The sequence below is a fragment of the Bubalus bubalis genome, chromosome 24, assembly GCF_019923935.1.
Source record: "Bubalus bubalis isolate 160015118507 breed Murrah chromosome 24, NDDB_SH_1, whole genome shotgun sequence".
Taxonomy (NCBI): Eukaryota; Metazoa; Chordata; class Mammalia; order Artiodactyla; family Bovidae; genus Bubalus; species Bubalus bubalis.
Genome location: NC_059180.1, coordinates 30,283,836 through 30,304,820, shown reverse-complemented (window position 1 = coordinate 30,304,820; position 20,985 = coordinate 30,283,836). Strand labels below are relative to the sequence as shown.

At 44.0% G+C, this 20,985-nt stretch overlaps 1 protein-coding gene across 2 annotated transcripts in view; it reads left to right on the top strand.

Moving 5' to 3' along the window:
* Nucleotides 1-20,985, top strand: part of SHISA9 (shisa family member 9) — a 351,536-nt gene that overhangs the window by 312,772 nt on the left and 17,779 nt on the right. Inside the window, exons 3-4 of one of the 2 annotated variants that reach the window (XM_025275672.3) lie at nt 10,523-10,678; nt 18,016-18,063. In XM_025275672.3, coding sequence (XP_025131457.2) covers nt 10,523-10,678; nt 18,016-18,063 — 204 coding nt within the window. The remainder of the gene's footprint in view (nt 1-10,522; nt 10,679-18,015; nt 18,064-20,985) is intronic. The other variant, XM_025275673.3, reaches the window with a different exon arrangement.

Here is a 20,985-nt window from a genome sequence, read left to right as displayed (position 1 = left end):
GCCAATGTAGGAGATGCAAGAGATGAGGGTTCAGTCCCTGGATGGGGAAGATTTCCTGGAGGAGGGCATGGCAACCCACTCCAGTATTCTTGCCTGGAAAACTCTGTGGATAGTGGAGCCTGGCGGGCTACAATCCATGGAGCTGCAAAGAGTCAGACACGACTAAGTAACTGAGCACAAGGAAGCTTGACTAAAGTTTGGACTTTAGTTAATAGTTATATATCAATATTGATTCATTAATTGTAACAAATGTACCCTACTAATGTAATTTAATAATAATAGAGAAAACTGGTTCTGGGGATATGGAAACTCTGTGCTATCTTTGCAGTATTTCTGTAAATCTAAAATTGTTCTACAGTAAAAGTTTATTTTAAAAGATATGTTGTCCCTATATCATTACTCCATAGGATTGATATGAAGATTTAAGGAGACAGTGCATGAAACGTTCTTTACCAAGTGATGGGTAATACATGCTCCACAAAGCAACATGCTTTGACCTTTTTGTTCCTTTCTGTGCTATTCTTCCTTGTTACATGCCTTGAAAAGCTTAATACTGTTCCTTTCCCTCCAAGATGAGCCAGACTGCTCTAGTTTTTGATAGCTGTTATCTGCTTCTTTTCCACTGAGAAAATTAGAGCATCATCCCAGTATTTGTAACATTTTTACTTCAGTGAGTCTGTCTTGATTGCACTCATTAGTCTGTTTAGTAACTAAGATGTACCACATAAAAATGGTACTTATGTGGTGGTTACTTTGGTAACCACCATTTAGTTACTTCCGATTAGAGTAAGTGTATCTTAACTTTCTTTGAAACTGATTAAGTGTATGAGGCCCTCTTTTCTGTCTTAGTAAGGAGAGGATGGGATGTAATCTCTGTCTGCTGACTGAGGGTCTTGACAGAATGCAGCACCCAAGAACAGCAAGTCCTCATCAGTTATTTCTAAGGATCAGAAAAAAGAGTTGATACATTATATGTATAACTGATTCACTTTGTTGTATAGCAGAAATGAACACTAAATTATAAATCAACTATACTCCAATAAAAATTTTAAAAAAAGAAGGAGTTGCAAAATTATGATTAAGCAGGGAAAGTTTTTTTGTGACACTGGGTAGAAAGTACCTTTCTACAGAGATGAGGTGGGTAAGATATCTCTGGGGCTGAGATGTGTCTAGAAGAGAAACCACACTGCCGGCAGCAAGACATTGCTGGTCCTACTAGATTCTCTCTGTGATCATGACTCTGCAAAAGAAATTATATGCCTGCATGCGTGCTCAGTTGCTTCATTTGTGTCTGACTCTTTGTGACCCTATGGACTGTAGCCCACCAGGCTCCTCTGTCCATGGGATTCTCCAGGGAATAATACTAGAGTGGATTGCCATGCCCTCCTCCAGGGGATCTTCCCAACCCAGGTATCCAACCTAGGCCTCTTGCATTGCAGGCAGATTCTTTACCACTGAGTCACCAGGGAAGCCAAATTATACATTATATATATTTTATATACAAATTATATACATTATATACATATAGTTGCATATATCTATATATGATTTCTTTTGCATAGTATATATATACTACATAAATACACTACATATAAAAATATGCATTTATCATAATATGTGGGCTTTCCTGATAGCTTAGTTGGTAAAGAATCTGCCTGCAATGCAGGAAACACTGGTTCAATTCCTGAGTCGGGAAGATCCACTGGAGAAGGGATAGGCTACCCACCCCAGTATTCTTGGACTTCCCTTGTGGCTCAGCTGATAAAGAATCCGCCTACAATGTGGGAGACCTGGGTTCAATCCCTGGGTTGGGAAGATCCCCTGGAGAAGGGAAAAGCTACCCACTCCAGTATTCTGGCCTGGAGAGCTCCATGGACCGTATAGTCCATCATAATATGTAATTATAAAATATAATATTTATATATACTTAGTATATAATATATAAATATATGATTTATAAAGTTATCTGAAATATATTTTATATTTCAGTTCAGTTCAGTCACTCAGTCGTGTCCGACTCTTTGCGACCCCATGAATCGCAGCACGCCAGGCCTCCCTGTCCACCACCAACTCCGGGAGTTCACCCAGACTCACGTCCATAGAGTCAGTGATGCCATCCAGCCATCTCATCCTCTGTCATCCCCTTCTCCTCCTGCCCCCAATCCCTCCCAGCATCAGAGTCTTTTCAAATGAGTCAACTCTTCGCATGAGGTGGCCAAAGTACTGGAGTTTCAGCTTTAGCATCACCCCTTCCAAAGAAATCCCAGGGCTGATCTCCTTTAGAATGGACTGGTTGCATCTCCTTGCAGTCCAAGGGACTCTCAAGAGTCTCTTCCAGCACCACAGTTGAAAAGTATCAATACTTTGGCACTCAGCCTTCTTCACAGTCCAACTCTCACATCCATACATGACCACAGGAAAAACCATAGCCTTGACTAGACGGACCTTTGTTGGCAAAGTAATGTCTCTGCTTTTCAATATGCTATCTAGGTTGGTCATAACTTTTCTTCCAAGGAGTAAGCGTCTTTTAATTTCATGGCTGCAATCACCATCTGCAGTGATTTTTGGAGCCACAAAAAATAAAGTCTGACACCATTTCACTGTTTCCCCATCTATTTCCCATGAAGTGATGGGACCAGATGCCATGATCTTCATTTTCTGAATGTTGAGCTTTAAGCCAACTTTTTCACTCTCCACTTTCACTTTCATCAAGAGGCTTTTTAGTTCCTCTTCACTTTCTCCCATAAGGGTGGTGTCATCTGCATATCTGAGGTTATTGATATTTCTCCCGGCAATCTTGATTCCAGCTTGTGTTTCTTTCAGTCCAGCATTTCTCATGATGTACTCTGCATAAAAGTTAAATAAGCAGGGTGACAATATACAGCCTTGACGTACTCCTTTTCCTATTTGGAACCAGTCTGTTGTTCCATGTCCAGTTCTAACTGTTGCTTCCTGACCTGCATACATATTTCTCAAGAGGCAGATCAGGTGGTCTGGTATTCCCATCTCTTTCAGAATTTTCCACATTTTTATGTTTTATATTTACATACCTATATATTTATTATATTATATTACTACATTATGTAATATATGATTATTTATATTATATATAATGTATATATACATACACATGCATAGACATGTATACATACTACTTAGATCAGATCAGATCAGATCATATCAGTCGCTCAGTCCTGTCCGACTCTTTGTGACCCCATGAATCGCAGCACGCCAGGCCTCCCTGTCCACCACCAACTCCGGGAGTTCACCCAGACTCACGTCCATCGAGTCAGTGATGCCATCCAGCCATCTCACCCTCTGTCGTCCCCTTCTCCTCCTATATACATATGTTCAAATATTTATTGACTTAGCTACCTGTCTTTATGTTTCTTCTCTCGATTGTCAAGGAGAGGATTTGTAGATGACCCAGGTCTCACCCACTCTTCTCTCTTCACTCACTCTTGTTCTGTTTTTCTTAGATGCCAAGCTAAGCTTACCTCATGTGTATTCTTTGTTTGTCCTCCTTAGCTGGATGTATCTGTGCAAAACTCACAGAGAATCTGCATTGTCAGGTCCAGTCCAGTTTCCTGTTCAGTAAAATGAATATAAGATTAAAAAAAACCCAATCACCAAAGTCTGTTTAAGAATTCTTGATTGCTGCTCTGCGCCTGGATTTCAGTATTTCTGAATAATCAAAGCCTGGAAGCTAGTACAATATGGCTATCTAAAACTGCCAGAAATTTGCCTCCTGCTGTCCTGAATGTGGAAGCAGGAACGTGATTCTGCAGCAGGCTCTTCCTCCTTGGTGAGGAATCCCTTTGGAGGGCCAGTTCGGTCCTACCCACTTCCATTAAGTAACTACTCGCTACCCTGAGTTAGCTCAGGATGTGGGAGAAATTGGGGCTTCCCTGGTGGCTCAGATGGTAAAGAATCTGCCTGCAATGCCAGGGACCTAGGTTAGACCCTTGGGTCAGGAAGATCCCCTGGAGAAGGAAATGGCAACCCGCTCCAGTATTCTTGCCTGGAGAATTCCACGGACAGAGGAGCCTGGTGGGCTATACAGTCCATGGGATCACAAAGAGTCAGACATGACTGAGCAACTCGCTTTCACTTGAGAGAAGTCATCCAAAAGCAAGTGTTTTATACTGATGTATTAAGTAGTCTGTCTAATAATATAAAAGGCTATCCCAAGTGATAAGGAACCTCTCTACAAATTTCTTTTCCCTTAATGAAGTGTTTAGCTTTCCCCTGGCAAGACTGGTTACAGGGTTTGAACAATAGTGGATGGGATCTGGGACTGAGGGAGCAAAGAGATGGGAGTAAGGGCTCCCACTGGATGATGGGCTTAGGTGGTGTCAGCTCTTCAACTAGTTTGGAATCTATTTTCAGGGAAAAAAAAAAAAAAAACGCTGTTAAGATAATTAACTTTTGAAGTCTTAGGGTATTCTCTACTCACTACTCAGGCAATCTGCTGCTTGACATTTCTTCTGCAATGTTAATGAAAGCCTAGCACTGGGGCCTTCCTGGTGGCCCAGTGGTTAAGAATTCACCTTCTAAAGCAGGGGGCATGGGTTCCCACCCTGGTTAGGGAACTAAGATCCCACATGCTGTGGAACAACTAAGCCCAACTGCTGAGCCCATGTGCAACCAGAGAAGTACTTATGCACCACACCAAAGACCCAGGACAGTTTAAAAAAAAAAAAAAAACAAACAAAAAAACAAGAAAGAAAGAAAAAGGAAATCTAGGGCCAATGCCCATTCCATCTTGATGTACTCCACAGACCCCATGGGAAGCTTCTCTTCTGATCAGTTCCAGCTTTCCAGAAGGAATCCAGACAATTGCACTTGTCAGAACTCTATGCTGCATTTGCCAGTAACCTCAAAGCACACTAGTTTGTTTTGAAAGGAGCTTCCCTATCTCCCGTGCTACTTCTCTTTGTCCTTATTCTTTCACAATGAAGGAAGACTTTCTCCACTTGAATTCATGGCCTCCTGGTTCAATGACTTCAAAGCTTCTCAACAGAAAAAATTGAGGGAAGAACTCTAATTGGTCCAGGCTAGATCACATGCTCACACCTGGGCCAATCACTGTGAGAAGAAGGTGTTGTGATTGGTTTGATTTGGATCACATGCTCATTGTGTGACCAGAGGGGTGAGTTTCTGACCTGATTTCCAACTGCCAGCTCTCACTTACATCTCTGAGTAAGAGTTTCCCTGCCCACTGGGGCTTTCTCTGCCCATGAATGTGGCAGGTTCCAAGTGCTGAGGAATTACTGTATCTCAGAAGCAGCCCTCAAATGACTGATAGAAGCTGGCATATAAATACTCAGGGACTCTTGCCCATGGGCTGACAGAATTTCAACACCACTTATCAGAAGGCTAGAGTGGGATTAAATGCCCATTCTTCACCATTTCCCCCTTGCAGACATTGCACTCTCTATCTGCCTTTTTTATTCTCTGTTTCTCCCCCTACTTCCTTTTCTGTAGTATTTCCTGATGGTTGTTGTTCAATCACTAAGTCATGTAGGACTCTGCAACCCATGGACTGCAGCACACCAGGCTCCCCTATCCTTCACTGTCTCCTGGAGTTTGCTCAAATTCATGTCCATTGAGTCAGTAATGCTCTCCCACCATCTCATCCTCTACAGCTTCTTTTGTCTTCAGTCTTTCCCCACATCAGGGTCTTTTTCAGTCAGTCAGCTCTTCACATCAGGTGGCCAAACTATTGGAGCTTCAGCTTCAGCACTAGTCCTTCCAATGAATATTCAGGGTTGATTTCCATTAGAATTGACTGGTTTGATCTCCTTGCAGTCCAAGGGACTCTGGAGAGTCTTCATTAGCACTACAGTTCAAAAGCATCAGTTTTTTGATGCTCAGCCTTCTTTATCATCCAACTCTCACATCCGTACATGACGACTGGAAAAACCAGTTTTGACTATAATGGACCTTTGTCAGCAAAATGATGTCTCTGCTTTTTAATATGCTGTCTAGCTTTGTCATAGTTTTCCTTCCAAGGAGCAAACATCTTAATTTCATGGCTGCAGTCACTGTTCACAGTGATTTTGAAGCCTGAGAAAATAAAATCTTTGCTGTTTCCATTTTTCCCCATCTATTGGGACCAGATGCTATGATCTTCATTTTTTTAATGTTGAGTTTTAAGCCAGTTTTTCACTCTCCTTTTTCACTCTCTTCAGGGGCGTCTTTAGTTCTTCTTCACTTTCTGCCAGAAAAGTGGTATCATCTGCGTATCTGAGGTTGTTGCTATTTCTCCTGGCAATCTTGATTCCAGCTTGTGCTTCATCCAGCCTGGCATTTCACATGATGTACTCTGCATAGAAGTTAAATAAGCAGGGTGACAACATACAGCCTTGTTGTACTCCTTTCCCAGTTTTGAGCCAATCAGTTGTTCTATGTCTGGTTCTAACTGTTGCATCTTGACCGCATCAAAATTTCTCAAGAGACAGGTAAGGTGGTCTGGTACTCCCATCTCTTTAACAGTTTTCCACAGTTTGTTATGATCCACACAGTCAAAGGACTTAGCATAGTCAGTGAAGCAGAAGTAGATGTTTTTCTGCTTGTATTTGAGTCCGAATCTCAGTGATTTATGGGAAAACCCAAACTAAGAGAGTTATTGTGATTGACAGCTCATTACATGAGTCAAACAGGGATGAAGCAGTGTGCAGAAGGAACTGATAGTTCTGAATACACAAAATAGTAGCTGTCCACTGAAATACATGTGTGTGTGTTGCAGGGGGAGGGAGGCAGGGGGGAAGAAATCCACAGAACAGCAAACAATGAGAACTTAAGGTAAATCTCTTTCTATTACACCAACATTTGGAAACAAACCTTGACTTGCTTGCTATGCCCAGGGGAAGCCAAGAGACCTCCCTAGCAGGTTGCTCTAGAGAGGAAAATGTCAGTGGATCTTGGGGGCCAGGCAACAGGCAGAGCTGTAATTTATGGGAGACAGCATTTCCACCCTAACTCCATTAATCTTAGGACTCTTCTGCCCCAGCTGAATGCCAGCCAAAAAATTATCATGGCAGAAGGACATGCCTGCCTCCTCAGATGCTGGCCAGCGTCTGGGCGACTTGGCTTATGTTTGGCGATATTCCCATTAGACAGTTGGGCTTGTGGGTTGGCCCATGCATATGCAGTGATAAAAATACTCTCCTTATCTCTGTGTCTCAGCTGTGGTATCTCTGCCTCTTCTCATTCAATTATGTGCTTAGTTGCTCAGTCATGTCTGACTCTGTGACCACATGGACTATAGCGTGCTTCTCTGTCCATGGGGATTCTCCAGGCAAGAATACTAGAGTGGGTTGCCATGCTCTCCTCCAGGGGATTTTCCCAACCCAGGGATCAAACCCAGGTCTCCTGCATTGCAAGTGAATTCTTTACTGTCTGAGCCACCAGGGAAGCCCAATTTGAGTGTATTGGTTTCTAAAGACAAACTTATTCCATACATGTCACAGGTCAAATTGTCTAGAAAGCAGTGTTTGAGAGACAGCTTCAGGTGTATGAGACTCTGATGGAGTAAAACACACACACACACACACGCTTCTAAGGTTGTGAGAGAAACAATATAAGAAAAATAAAGGAGACACACCGGGATGGGGATCTCAGTTTCAGATAAAGTCTAGACCAGGGGTTGTCAAACTATGGCCCCTGGACCAAATTCAGCTGCCCCTGTATTTGTAAATGAAGTTTTATTGGGACACAACCATGCCCCTGTGTTAGCATAATGGCTATGTCTGCTTTCTTGCTTCAAGGGCAGAGTTGAGTGATTGTCACAGAGACCGGATGCCCTGCAAAGCCTAAGCTATTATAGTCTGATTTTTTTCCAGCAATAGCCTACTGACCCCTGCTCTAAAACTTGTCCCAACCTGTGGGAGCTCTCCATTGCTTCATCGAGTTATCCCTACCTTGAGGAAAGGGCTGGTCTTGGTACCTTAGCGTCAGCTAGGCTTTTGTTGTCACCCACCTTGGGGTGTTGGGGGTGAGGTCCGTCAAACAGATTAAGCCCAAGATGGTGGTTCACATCAGCCAAGAGCAAATTTCTGTATTAATATACAGAAGCCATGTAGCTCAGTAGGTAAAGCATCTGCCCGCAATGCGGGAGACTTGGGTTCAATTCCTTGGTCGGGAAGATCCCCTGGAGAAGGAAGTGGTAACCCACTCCAGTATTCTTGCCTGGAGAATCCCATGGACAGAGGAACCTGGCAGGCTACAGTTTGTGGGATTGCAAGAGTCGGACATGACTTAGCGCTATCTTTCTTTACAAGCTCTTAGCAGCTGAAACAGCTGGGACTCACTTGTGGGGTAAGGGCATCTCTCAAGGCACTGGAAGCAACTACCACCGTGCTGATCTGTATCTGCAGATGTGCTTCCTGGGAATGGGGAGAATCACTGCTTCCTCTATCTTATCTGAGCCTGAATGACCTCACCTGGACTCTGTGACTCCCACTTCCCTCTTGCCTCCAGTCCATCCACAGTCCATCTGTCCCACTGTCCTTGGGGTGAAGACAGAAACCTTTAAAAGCACAAACAGTATTTCCTCTGGAAAAATGTCTTGAACCCTTCTCCCCATGAATCCCAGTCCCTCTAAGTACCCAATATTCAATTTGTGTGTCTGTACCTATTTTTGCAAACTGCAGCACACAAAAATGTGTTCTTTCAACCAAATTCTCTTTCAACCAAACACTGTTATTCACATTACTTTGACATCTGCTTTTTTCCCCTTACCAATACAAATCATAAGACACTCTCCAGTTTGAATGTATAGTTAACTGATTTTTAACTCATTTTTTCCTAAGAGCTGAATGATATCCCCTCATATGTATGTACATATTATGTACCTAATACAGATGTACAATAATTTAAGAATTGCTAATGATAGAAGTTCAAATGGTTTCTGTGTGGTTTTTACTTTTCACTTAACAAAGAATGGTGCAATGCACATCTCTTAACAAATACCCTCACATTCTTTTTTAACAACCCAGAGGGATGGGGGTGGAGGGGTGGTGGGAGGAGGGTTCAGGATGGGGGGACACATGTGCACCTGTGGCTGATTCATGTCAATGTATGGCAAAAACCACCACACTATTGCAAAGTAATTATCCTCCAATTAAAATTAATTAATTTTAAAAAGCATAAAGAAAATTATATATATATATATATATATATATATATATATATATGATTGTTTTTTATTTTATTTACTTACTTAAAAATCTTATTTGGGAAGACCCCCCTGGAGAAGGGAATGGCAACCCACTCCAGTAGTCTTACCTGGAGAATTCCATGGACAGAGGAGCCTGGCAGCCTACAGTCCATGGGGTCGCAAAGAATTGGACAGGACTGAGCGCCTTTCACTTTCAAATTTCATTTATTCTTTTATTTCTGGCTGTGTTGGTCTTCATTGCTGTGAGGGCTTTTGTCTCGTTGTGGCAAGTGGGGGCTACTCTCTAATTGTGGTGTGAGGGCTTCTCATTGCAGTAGCATCTCTTGTTGTGGAGCTCAGACCTTATGGCTCCTGGGCTCAGTACTTGCAGCTCCTGGGCTCTAGAACTCAGACTCCATAGTTGCGGCGCATGGGCTTAGCTGTTCCGTGGCATGTGGGATCTTCCCAGATAAGGAATTGAACACATGTCTCTTGCATTGATAAGCAGATTCTTTACCACTGAGCCACCAAGGAAGCCCTGGTTGTTTTTTTTTTTTTTTTTTTTTTTTTTTTTTTTTTTTTTATGTTTTAAAATATTTATTTTTTTATTTGCTCTCTCCTGGTCTTAGTTACAGCAAGTGGGATCTTTAGTGTATTCTTAGTTGCAGCATGTGGGATCTAGTTCCCTGACTAGGGATTGAACCTGGGCCTCTTGCATTGGGAGCACGGAATCCTAGCCGTTGGACCACTAGGGAATTGCCACCCTCTCATCCTGATGCTTATATTTCTGAATTCACCATCCTTCGAATTGGCATTATCTGGTGAACATACCCACGCTAATCATTTTAAATTTCCATACACACACACTATCTGCTTCCTTTCTGCAGATACAGCAAATCGTGTATCTACCATGAGTTTGTGAGACTGCCCAGGGTCCAAGTGTCTTTGCCAGATTGGTATTCTTCAGTCCTTTTAATTTTTGCTAATCTCTTGGCAGAGGAGTGGCCTTCCATTGTTCTGACTTGCATTTCTTTGGCTGTTACTGAAGTTGGTCATCCGTTTATACATATATTGCTTCAATCACAAGAGTATCTCCTGCAATGATAGGACTTACGTTTAATTGGGGAAGATGGAAATGTTCTAGGTGCACCTGTGCTCTTCCCCATCCATCCTCAGCTGCTCGCTAATGACGACTGCAAAGCTGACTGATGCCATTATTCCTGCCCATCCTTGGCTGCCCTCACTCTCCTGTCCCTAGAGGGTGAGGAGTTTTGGTCTCGAGGGGTGTGGTGATGGTGGAGGTGGGTAGAAGTTCTTCCCCAGTTGATGACCATCTCCTTCTGTTCTCTTCCCTTCCAGACACAACCCAGATGAACAACGCAGTGCCCACCTCCCCTTTGCTCCAGCAGATGGGCCACCCGCATTCCTATCCCAGCCTGGGCCAGATCTCTAACCCTTATGAACAGCAGCCACCTGGCAAAGAGCTCAACAAATACGCCTCCTTGAAGGCAGTCGGTAAGCACCGTTTTGTTTCTTCTCTCTATCCTGTACTTTTCCGTTCCTTCTACATTTCCTTATCTCTAACTTTTTTCTACTCCTCTTTTTGATCTCTCTCATGTGTCTATCATCCATCATCTTTCTATTATCCATCATCTATCCATCTACCATGTATCTTCTATCCATCCAGCATCTCTTTCTCCCTTTTGTTTGTTTCTCTCTGTCTCATTCTCTCTCTCTAATATATTCTGGGTCTCTGTACCTGGGACACAGTTTACTAAAGACCAGAGGCCCCTAGCTGTTTTGTCTTGGCCCCAGGTCAAGTCCTACCTTGTTGTGTGGGGCAGGGTGGATGGGGGAAGAGGAGAACATGGATACTCATTTGATCCCGTGGATACTCATTTGATCCCGTGGATACCTCAGCCCCTTCACCATCGAACATCTGCCCAAGTGAATCCTCAGGGAACCTGGACATAGGATCCAGGGCACTGGTCTTTGAACGTCCTGCCCTTTAGTGAAAGACTCTCACCATCTACCCAGTGTAGCCTCCCTTGGAGAAGTCGGTAAGCCTACACATTCCTATCTCAGGCAGCTTCTGGTTTCCAGGTGTAAATATTTCCAGGTTGAAGGGACAGCCTGGAGCTCCTGTTATCTGCATTCTTATCAAGTCTGGGACATTGCATTGGTGTTCTTACAGAACATTGCCTCACTTTCTCATAATGATCCAAAGAGGAAGGCATAAATATTGCCCCAGCTTTCAGATTAGGAAAATTGAGACTGAGGAGGTTAATTTAACTTGCCCTAAGTCAAGCAGCCTGGGGGCAGTTTGAGCTTGTGTTTTTATCACTCCAGAGCCTGTGTTCTTGCCACTACCTTCCCACAGCCCTGGGGTGGGGGTTCAGTCCGTTCCTCTGATTCATACATGAGGGAGTGTGATGGTGACCTTGATGATGACCCAGACTCCTGAACAAATGACTCATGGCCACTTTCTATAGGATGGAAGCAGCGCTCACAGAAAGTCAAGCCTTGGGGCAGACAGAAGACACCCAGACTATGTGCTTTCTTTTATTATCAGCTTCTCATTCTATCTTCTCCCTCCTCTGCCAAGCTCCTCTTTGAAGATGAGATAGAGCTGATCAATTCTAGTGTGAAATATCCTAATTCCAATACACATTAAGGACAGAAACTAAAGCAAAGACATGATCACGTGGCTAGGCTGCTGTCATAACGATGGTCTATGGACATCAGACTCAAAAAAACAAGCATATTGGTGCCCTGCAGACAGTCAGGCCCAAACTTGGAGCTTAGAAATCTATCTATAGGAATTTATATTCCCTGATATCCTAGGACTTCCGAATGGAACCTTTTGAAGAGGGTTTGAGGGGTGCTTATAATTCTGAGGGTACAGCTTGTGCTTCCTAAATCCCAAGCCTCATAAGCTCTCACATACCAGCACCCCATGTTTCCTGTTGAATTTCTCCACCCAACTCAATCCTTATCTACATCTGTGACCATGAAGTGAAAGTGTTAATCACTCAGTCATGTCCCACCCTTTGAGACCCCATGGACTGTAGCCCATCAGGTTCCCCTGTCCATGGAATTCTCCAGGCAAGAATACTGGAGTGAGTTGCCATTCCCTTCTCCAGGGGATCTTCAAGATTGAACCTGGGTCTCCTGAATTGCAGGTGGGTTCTTTACCATCTGAGCCACCAGGGAAGCCCAGCAGTGACTGTAGATTCCCTCTATTCCGTACTGCATGTTTGTATAGCACATGCATCCTAAGCATGTTCAAATAGACTCAGATATTACAAGGGAGGGATGAGGGCTGTTGCGTAGGAGAGAAGTCTTGGCATCTGTGCCAATGTACCTGCAGAAGCCTTCATGCGCTACTCGGTGGTCTACCTCTGTTTCTTGAGTCTTGCATTTAGGTGATGACTAGCATCTGCTGTTATATTTGATTCTTCTTTTGACATTAAAAAAAATCCCACCCAGGCATCTTTTTCCTTTTGAACAGGTCCCATTACCCCAGACAACTCATTTCTTCACTTAGGCCCTGTGTTTCCTTCCCCCTCAGCACCCTGTAGCTCTTGGATAAATCATAAACGGATCTTCCAGCAGAGTTCCTTGATTCTGTCCAGGCTTGGCACAGGGCTCCTTGGTACAGCAAATGTTTGCAGTGCACTTGGAATTAAATTTGCAGTCTGAAAGTTTATTCAACATTCCTTGAGTAACCTTTTCTCCCACAAAGCAGGAACTCCTGAAACGTTTGCTGAATGAATGAATGAATTTATCTTTGACCCCCAACCCAAGAATAGTTTAGTTGGAAGGGAGCACCCCTATATCTTCTAAAAACTCTGAAGGATCTCAGATGAAGAACCCTCCTCAATCCTGGATATGACTGATGTGGCCCTCTTCTTCACTGCCCTTCTTTTCTATTATAGGAGTTCACAGGCTTTATCTGAGTCACAGATGGTCTTGTAATGGTCTTGTGAGGTCCAGTGTGGAGCAGACTGAGTGACTGCCTGCCCAGTGGGTTACCCAGGAGTCCAGAGTCTGCCTGCCCAAAGGAAATGCAAATCCCATAATAAATGTTCTTTCAAGGGTTCTTTATTAAGGCATAATGTGACTGTGGTGTGAAGGATGAAATGCATTTCATTAACAAAATCATTACCACCCAGGAGAGTTGTTTAAAAAATGGTTTGCTGTGGAAAGTTCTGCAGTGTCTGATAACCAGACTCATTTCCTACAAAATTCAATTCAGTCAATAAGGAGAGGCTTGGACAGCCTTTAGGGTTAACTGCCAAGTTCAAAAATATTTCTGGAAAATCGGTGTTCTCTTGGAGGCCTTAATATTCAGAACCTCAAGGGGGTTTTGGTCACTGAAATCCCCTGGCCTCGACTTCTTTGTGTGAAAAATGAAGAAGTTTAACTCTGTAGTTTCCAAACTCCATTATGATTTTAAAATTAGAAAACAAAACATTTCTACTCATTTTAGTTATTAGAATACCCGTGGACCATGAAATATGTCTCATTCATTCACTACCAACTCAGAATGGGAACTGTTGGTAGTTCCTGAGATAAATTCTTCCAAAACAGGCCTTCCCTTCTTTTTTATTTTATTTTTATTTTACCTTATATTATGGGCTTCCCTGGTGGCTTAGTGGTAAAGAATTCTCCTGCCAATGCAGGAGACATGGGTTAGAACACTGGGTCAGGAAGATCCTCTGCAGGAGGAAATGGCAACCCACTCTGGTATTCTTTCTGGGAAAATCCCATGGATAGAGGAGCCTGGCGGGCTACAGTCCATAGGGTCACAAAGAGTCGAATATTATTTAGTGACTAAACAAAAACAGCAATCTTATATTTTATTTATTGTTGTTTGCTTGTTGAAATCACACTCATTCATGTTTAAACAGAATTCCTTTCTCTCTGTGATTCAGGGATTTGGGAATGTAACATCCCGTCCTGTATACCATGTGGCTGCAGAATGGTCTCTGCTCCCAGGGCGTTCCCTGCCCAGTTATTGTAAAATATTAGCAGACACTAGGGAAATGTAAGAGGCTAAACCTCCCTGAAGGGAAGGAAGTGAAAGTCACTCAGTTGTGTCTGACTCTTTGCAACCCCATAGACTGTACAGTCCATGGAATTCTCCAGGCCAGAATACTGGAGTGGGTTGCCTTTCCCTTCTCCAGGTGATCTTCCCAACCCAGGGATCGAACCCAGGTCTCCCATATTGCAAGTGGATTCTTTACCAGCTGAGTCACAAGGGAAGCCCAAGAATACTGGAGTGGGTAGCCTATCCCTTCTTCAGGCGATCTTCCCAATGCAGGAATTGAACTGGGGTCTCCTGCATTGCAGGTGGATTCTTTACCAACTGAGCTATGAGGGGAGCCCTAAACCTCACTGGTGTGCTGCAGTCTATGGAGTCACAAAGAGTCGGACATGACTGAGTGACTGAACTGAACTGAAACCTCACTGTACTCTGTACAAGAAGGAGTGATGGAGTTGAATAATTATTTGTCCAAATCATTCATTCATTCTCCAATTGTTTAATCTAGTGTCCCTCAATTGTAAGTCCCACTGAGTCAGGAACAAAGTCTGTCTTTCATTGGTGTATCCAAGGACCTAGCACCACGTAGCACAGTTCATGCCAGCTAAGAGGCAGTCCAAACCTCTTCACTCTCCCCATTGATAGCCTGGACAATGAAGGTCCATGTGCCCAGACCCATGACTCCCATAATCCGTCAAAGAAAGATTCTGTTTCACTCAATTAACTTTCCTTATTCAGTCAAGAATGTGAGATTAAACAGTTTCAAAGTGTTTGCTACCAAAAGTCAAGAAGTGTGTGTTGTTCTGGACTGAGCCAAACTGTACCCTTTCGACAGTTCAGTTAAGCACGCACATCCTCTGGCCCGCACCCCACCCCCCACCCTGTGCTGCGGTGGTGGCAATGTGAGGACCCACTTTCTGGTTCTTCATTGGTCAATGTTTACAAAGACAGCTGTGAAAATATCCCTAAGGGTCACCTGATGGTTCAGAGTTGGTTGTTTCCTGCCTCCAAAACTGGGAAAAGACCACTTTTTTATGTAACTCCTGAGGGGCTCTGGAAAATGGAAAATTGCCTGCACATTGGCATTCAGCACCAGTGGCCCCAGGGCTCATTTTTCCTCAGAGTGTCTTGAGAGTTGAAATCCTCAGCTACTGATGGTTCTTGACCACGTGCCCTTTAGATGTTTTTGGGCAACCTAGCTGTCCAGTGAGTAAAAGAGACAGGATGTACCAGCATTATTGATAAAAGGTAGTGTTTTCTTTTTAAATTCCAGAATTTAATAAGAAAATATTTTCTCTGTTACTCTTTAACAGTCTGTGGACTCTGTTCCCAGAAGCTTGTTACAGTTTTCCAATAGCGCTTTTTAAAACCACAGCAACAATGCACTTAGGGATTCTTTTTCACTCTTTCTGTAGGAATCATGTGTAAAGACCCTAAGTGATGCATAAACCCCTCAACTTTGAATTAACCTCTACTAGTTTTTGTTGTTGTTGATATGGAAGAAAGGGAGCTAGCATCACTGGATTCCCAAATTGTACGCCTCTGGGGGAGGTATCAGTGCCAACGTCAAAACATGGGGAAACTGAGGCTCAGTATAGTTAAGTAATTGTTCCAAAGTAACACCTGAAGAGCCAAGAGTCATATCTAGGGTAGCCTGAATCAGGTCTTCTTCTTCCCATGAAATGATGCTGTCTTCCACAGAGCAGTTTCTGGCACCAGAAGGATCTTACCAGGCCAAAAAAAAAAAAAAAGAAGATTGAAGAGGTTCATTCTCCTCTTTTGACCGGGAAGACTTACTAAGGTGTTAATTATTTTTCTTTCATTTGTTTGCTTGGAGGTAAAAATTTTCTCATTATGCTAGTATGATTGAGGCATAACACATTTAAGGTATGTTATAGTTGAGGTATAATTTAATATGTATAGTAAAAGACTCAGATCATAATTTTATAATAGTGTGATTATTGAAATATAGATATGCTAGTCATCAACATCCCAGGAAGGATAAGAAATATTTTCCTCTCTCAGAAAGTTCCCTCATGTTCTCTTCCTCCCAATGCCTAAGGCCCATCCTCTTTACATAGGCATTTAATTTTTCACCCAACAAATGTTTAACTAATTCTCACTTTTTGTGAGAATCAATTTTGTGCTTGCGTCACCAAACACAAAAGGGTACTTAAAGTATACATTTGGTAGCTTCTGTACCATCTTATTAAGTGCCCTTATTAGCACTGGATTTAATAAACAAAACGTGTTACTGCCTCACCAGAGTGCAGCCCTGTCCTGGGGGGTGGAGACAGGGATGTCTACCGTGTGTTTCCTGCCTTCAAGGCAGTGATGTATTTGACTTGGGAGCAAATGGCTTCCTTGGAATTAGTGACTCAGTGACTGTGTCAGGCTTGTGTCCACCCACACCGGAAGATCTAGGGCTACATCGCTATTTCCAGATGTCAGTGATCCTGGTTCAGAGGGAGAAGAAACATTCAGGGCATCCCGGGCAGATCCCGCTTAATATTAACTTCGTCACTCTTCGCCTGTCACTCCAATTTCCCGACTATTGAGTGATGAGCATGTAGAGTTCATATCCGCAGGGGCAACGTGGCAATTTGAGTGTCCTTTGGCACGCCTGGGGAGGCCAACCAGAAATGCTTAAATGGGCCCGGATCTGTGCTCTGTAATCATTCAGATCACAGACTGTTCCCTGCATCTCCTCCCAGCTGGAAGCCGGATATATCTCTGGAAATTGTGCAGAAACGTTGAGGACTTGGTTTTTCCAGGTAGCTTCCTAAGAAAGCAAACGGGAGCTAGTTGCGCACGCTGATTAGTCAGGCCGCCAGCCAATGGGCAGAGGCTGCGGCACTGGTACGCGCGCAGGTTTGCCCCGCTTTGAGCAAAATCCCTTAGTACAGAGAAGATCTGTGGAGGACCTGGGTAAGGCGTAGCCGGAGCCTTTCTCACCATCCTTTACGAAAAGGGTTACACTGTGGGCTCCTGCTATCCTGTGAGATTTCCCCCAGGGTTCAGCCAGTACATCTGAAACGGAATTAAATCTGGAGAAACTGATTTACAATAAAAATTCCAGGCATTAGGGATTCTCACATAACAAGCTTGATCCCTTTTGCATTAAGGGGAACTTTCTTACCTTAGGAAGAGTGACTCCGTGGAGAACCTTGAATTCATTCATTCATTCAACAAATGTTTTGCAAACACAGATTGTGTGGTGGGCACTGGGGTAGGGTGGTCTCCACCCCACCTGGTCTGCTGCCTAGCATTTAAAGTCACAGTCGGCAGAGCCTAGCCTGCCCCAATCTTGAATATGGAGCTAACAATGCACCCCCTGACTCCCTTTTAGCAGGGGGATTGCAGTAGAAGAGGATCCAGATTTCTCTCTTGACCACAGAGCGTTGTTATTAGCCACTGTGACTTCTTGTAACTAAAACTTTGCCTTCTTTCTTAGAAGGTGGAAATTTAGAGCCAGATTCACCACCTAAGAATTGTCTGTCTCTCTCTGAATACATCTAGGCTTTTTCAAGGGAAACCTTTTTTGATCCTGTGTTGGGCATTATTTCGATCATGCTTCAGGACCTAGGACCTTGCAGAGAGAAGTGTTCACATAATCACAGTTGTGCATTCACTCCCCCGCCTTGTTCCCTGAGTCCCCTGAGACCTGCCCCCCGCCCCCCCCCCCCCCCCACACACAAACTTACAGGCTGCGTCTGAGATGCCAACAGCAGCATCTGGGTGTGAGGGCTCCGTGCACGTGGGTAGCCGGTGAACAGATCAGCATCTCTCCATTGTTATTTTTTAGGAAGTTCTGAGGGTGACTGGACAGTGGCGACACTTCAGTCACCGAAAGGTACCGTATGGTTTTTTCTAGCTCTTTTGTCTAGGTGTTGTTGGATTTGGCGTTGATCCATGAAGGCATAGAGCATCCCACTGTCTGTGTGTGACCCAGTGCACACGTGTGTCCATGTTGGCTGGATCTGCAGGTCTGTCTGAGTTCCAGTGTGTAGGTGTTGTGTGTGTGTGTGTGTGTGCGTGCACCTGGGGTGGCGTGTCTCCAGGCTGTTGCTAAAAAGTGTGCTCCTCTTCGCTTCCTGATATTCATTGCCTGAAGGAAACCGTCGCTATCAGAAGCCATCCCAGGTAAGACATCCAGGAAATGTTTTTTTTTTTTCCCCCCCACTTAGAAAGCTGCACAGGCAAATGGCAAAACATAAGGTGATTTAATGCAGGGGGAAAACAACTTCTGAGGGAGTGAAAAACAGATTGTTGGCCTTGGGTCTTGGGATTGACTAGCCTTTTGGGGAACAGATGCTCTTTTTAACTCTTCTGGCTATCACGATGAGCTGAAAGTTAAGGAGTTAGGCCACTTGAGTCTGTGTGTTAACTAGCTGGCTGACAGAGGCAGGTGGTAGTTATAATTTATTCACCCCCTGCTATGTGCCAGACAGAGGGCCGGGCCCTTGATATCATTGTATCATTGAATTCTCTGATGACCCAGCCATATGTGTGTTGTCCTTCCCATCCTTTAATAAGGACCTGGGTGTCTGATCGAGTCTAAGTCTCGCTTATCTAAAGTCAGCTAGCTACTAAGAGATGGAGCTGAAATTTGAACCCATGTCTGCCTAGGTCTAATATTTAGTTATTTCCCACTGGGGTGTGGTGGGAGTAGCTCTTTTCCAGAACAGGCCGGAAATTCAGTTCTCTTCTTTCTTCACTTCTTGTGCTTGGTTGAATTTGGTGGTTGGCAAGGTATAGCTGACCCAAGCAGATGGAGCTCAAACTTTTTAGTGACCTTGAACTGGGAGACGTTAGAAGATATTGCAGGGCTGTAGATAAGGTACTGGTAGGGCCATTTTGCCTTCTCAAAGGACAGTTCTGGTTTCCACCTGGAGACTGGATCAGGGGAGGGTGGATTGAAGTTGGGACCACACACCGGGAAGTCATCCAGGTGGGCAGTGCCCTGAACTGGGGTGGTAGAGGATGAAGAGAAGAAAATGGAGTGGAGGGATAATGAAGAGACTGTAGAATGCGTGTGAGAGGAGGGGAGGGAGCTGTGGGCCGACCTGCAGTCCTCACCTTTGAACCCCTTGAGCGTGTATCAGCATCCCCTGGAGGGATGTTGAAATCTGCTTCCTGGACACCATCCTGGAGCATCTCATTCACCAGACCTTGAGTGTGGCCTGAGGAGCTGAATTGCTAACTGGTTCCAAGGTGATGCTGATGCTGCTGGTCTGGGGACCATACTTTTAAAACCACTGCACTAGAGAAATCTTGCTGGGAAGCTAAGCCCATAAGACGCTTTGATTGGATCTCCAAACAGCTTTCTGTGGCTTGAGAGTTCTGAATAGGGTAGTTTGACCAGAATCCCAGAGGCTCATAAGCAGCCTCAGCAAAGAGGGGGGAATGGAGAGGGCAGCCCCTTATTCCAGAATTGGGAGAAAGAGAGAGCTTTAGACCCTCGTGTCTAATGAGAATCCCTTGATCACCCAGTCGTTGCCTTGAGAGAGGCAGATTTTTAGGTCTTGTATTAGATAATAACTATTCACATGTCAACGTCCATTTTTAGAAATGCAAACAATTTGGAACATGACAGACCTGCTAATTTGAGGCATAAACTATTTTTTTCCTTCCTTGGTGAAAAACAAAGCCATTACGATGCCCGTGACAGCATCCATATCCTGATACCAGCCTGTTATTGTCGGATGCATTTAGAAAATATTTCAGGATGGGTCAGAAGCAAGAGCTTAGAGGCTATTTTTCTACTCCAACCAGGCTAAATTCATCTATCCTTCTAAATGCACCTTTATTTATTCTGCTTTATCAGGGGAGAATAAAAGAGGTTCCAGAGAGGGGGCCTCTGGGGTCACTGGTCTTCCCCTGTTGTTTTCTACTCAATCTCCAGACCCTCAGTCTGCCTAAGGTGTGGGGTTTGTACACCTGTCAGCTTCTTGAGGATTTCCTCAGTGGCTCAGTGGTAAAGAACCCACCTTCCAATGCAGGAGATGTGGGTTCGATCCCTGGGTCAGAAAGATCCCTTGGAGAAGGAAGTGGTAACCCACTCCAGTATTCTTGCCTGGGAAATGCCAGGGACAGAGGAGTCTGGCAGGCCACAGTCCATGGAGTCATGAAGAGTCAGACACGACTTAGTGACTGACAGAGCACACACACCAGCTTCTTGAAAGGGAGGTATAAGCAGGACATATACCTGGGCTTAGCTTCAGACACACCTGGGCTCCGTTCATAGCCCCATCTTTTTACTTTCTCCAAGTCATTCAACCTCTCTGAGCCCCTCATTTCTGATCTACAAGGTGGCCACATCACTATCACCTCCCTCCTAAGGTTGTTGTGAGGATAAGATGAGATAACATGTGCAATACATGTCACAGTGCCTGGTGTGTTGAAAGTGAAAACACATATCATAGTAACATGTATTATTAATACTAATATTATCAGGTGAGCAAATTAAAATTCTGAAAAATCTCATGGTAAAGAAACTATCAAACTCTGTAAAATCCATCATTTCCCACACACTTTAAAAAATGTATTTATTTATTTGGCTGCATTGGGTCTTAGCTGTGGTGTGTAGGCTCAGTAGTTGCCCTGTGGCATGTGGAATCTTATTTCCCCAACCAGGAGTCGAACCTGTGTCCTCTGCCTTGGAAGGCAGATTCTTAACTACTGCACTACTCTCTCAAACACTTTTGACATCTGATCTCTTTTCTATCAGTAAAGCCAGTTCATGTCTTAACATCCAGAGTGTGATTGTTGCTGT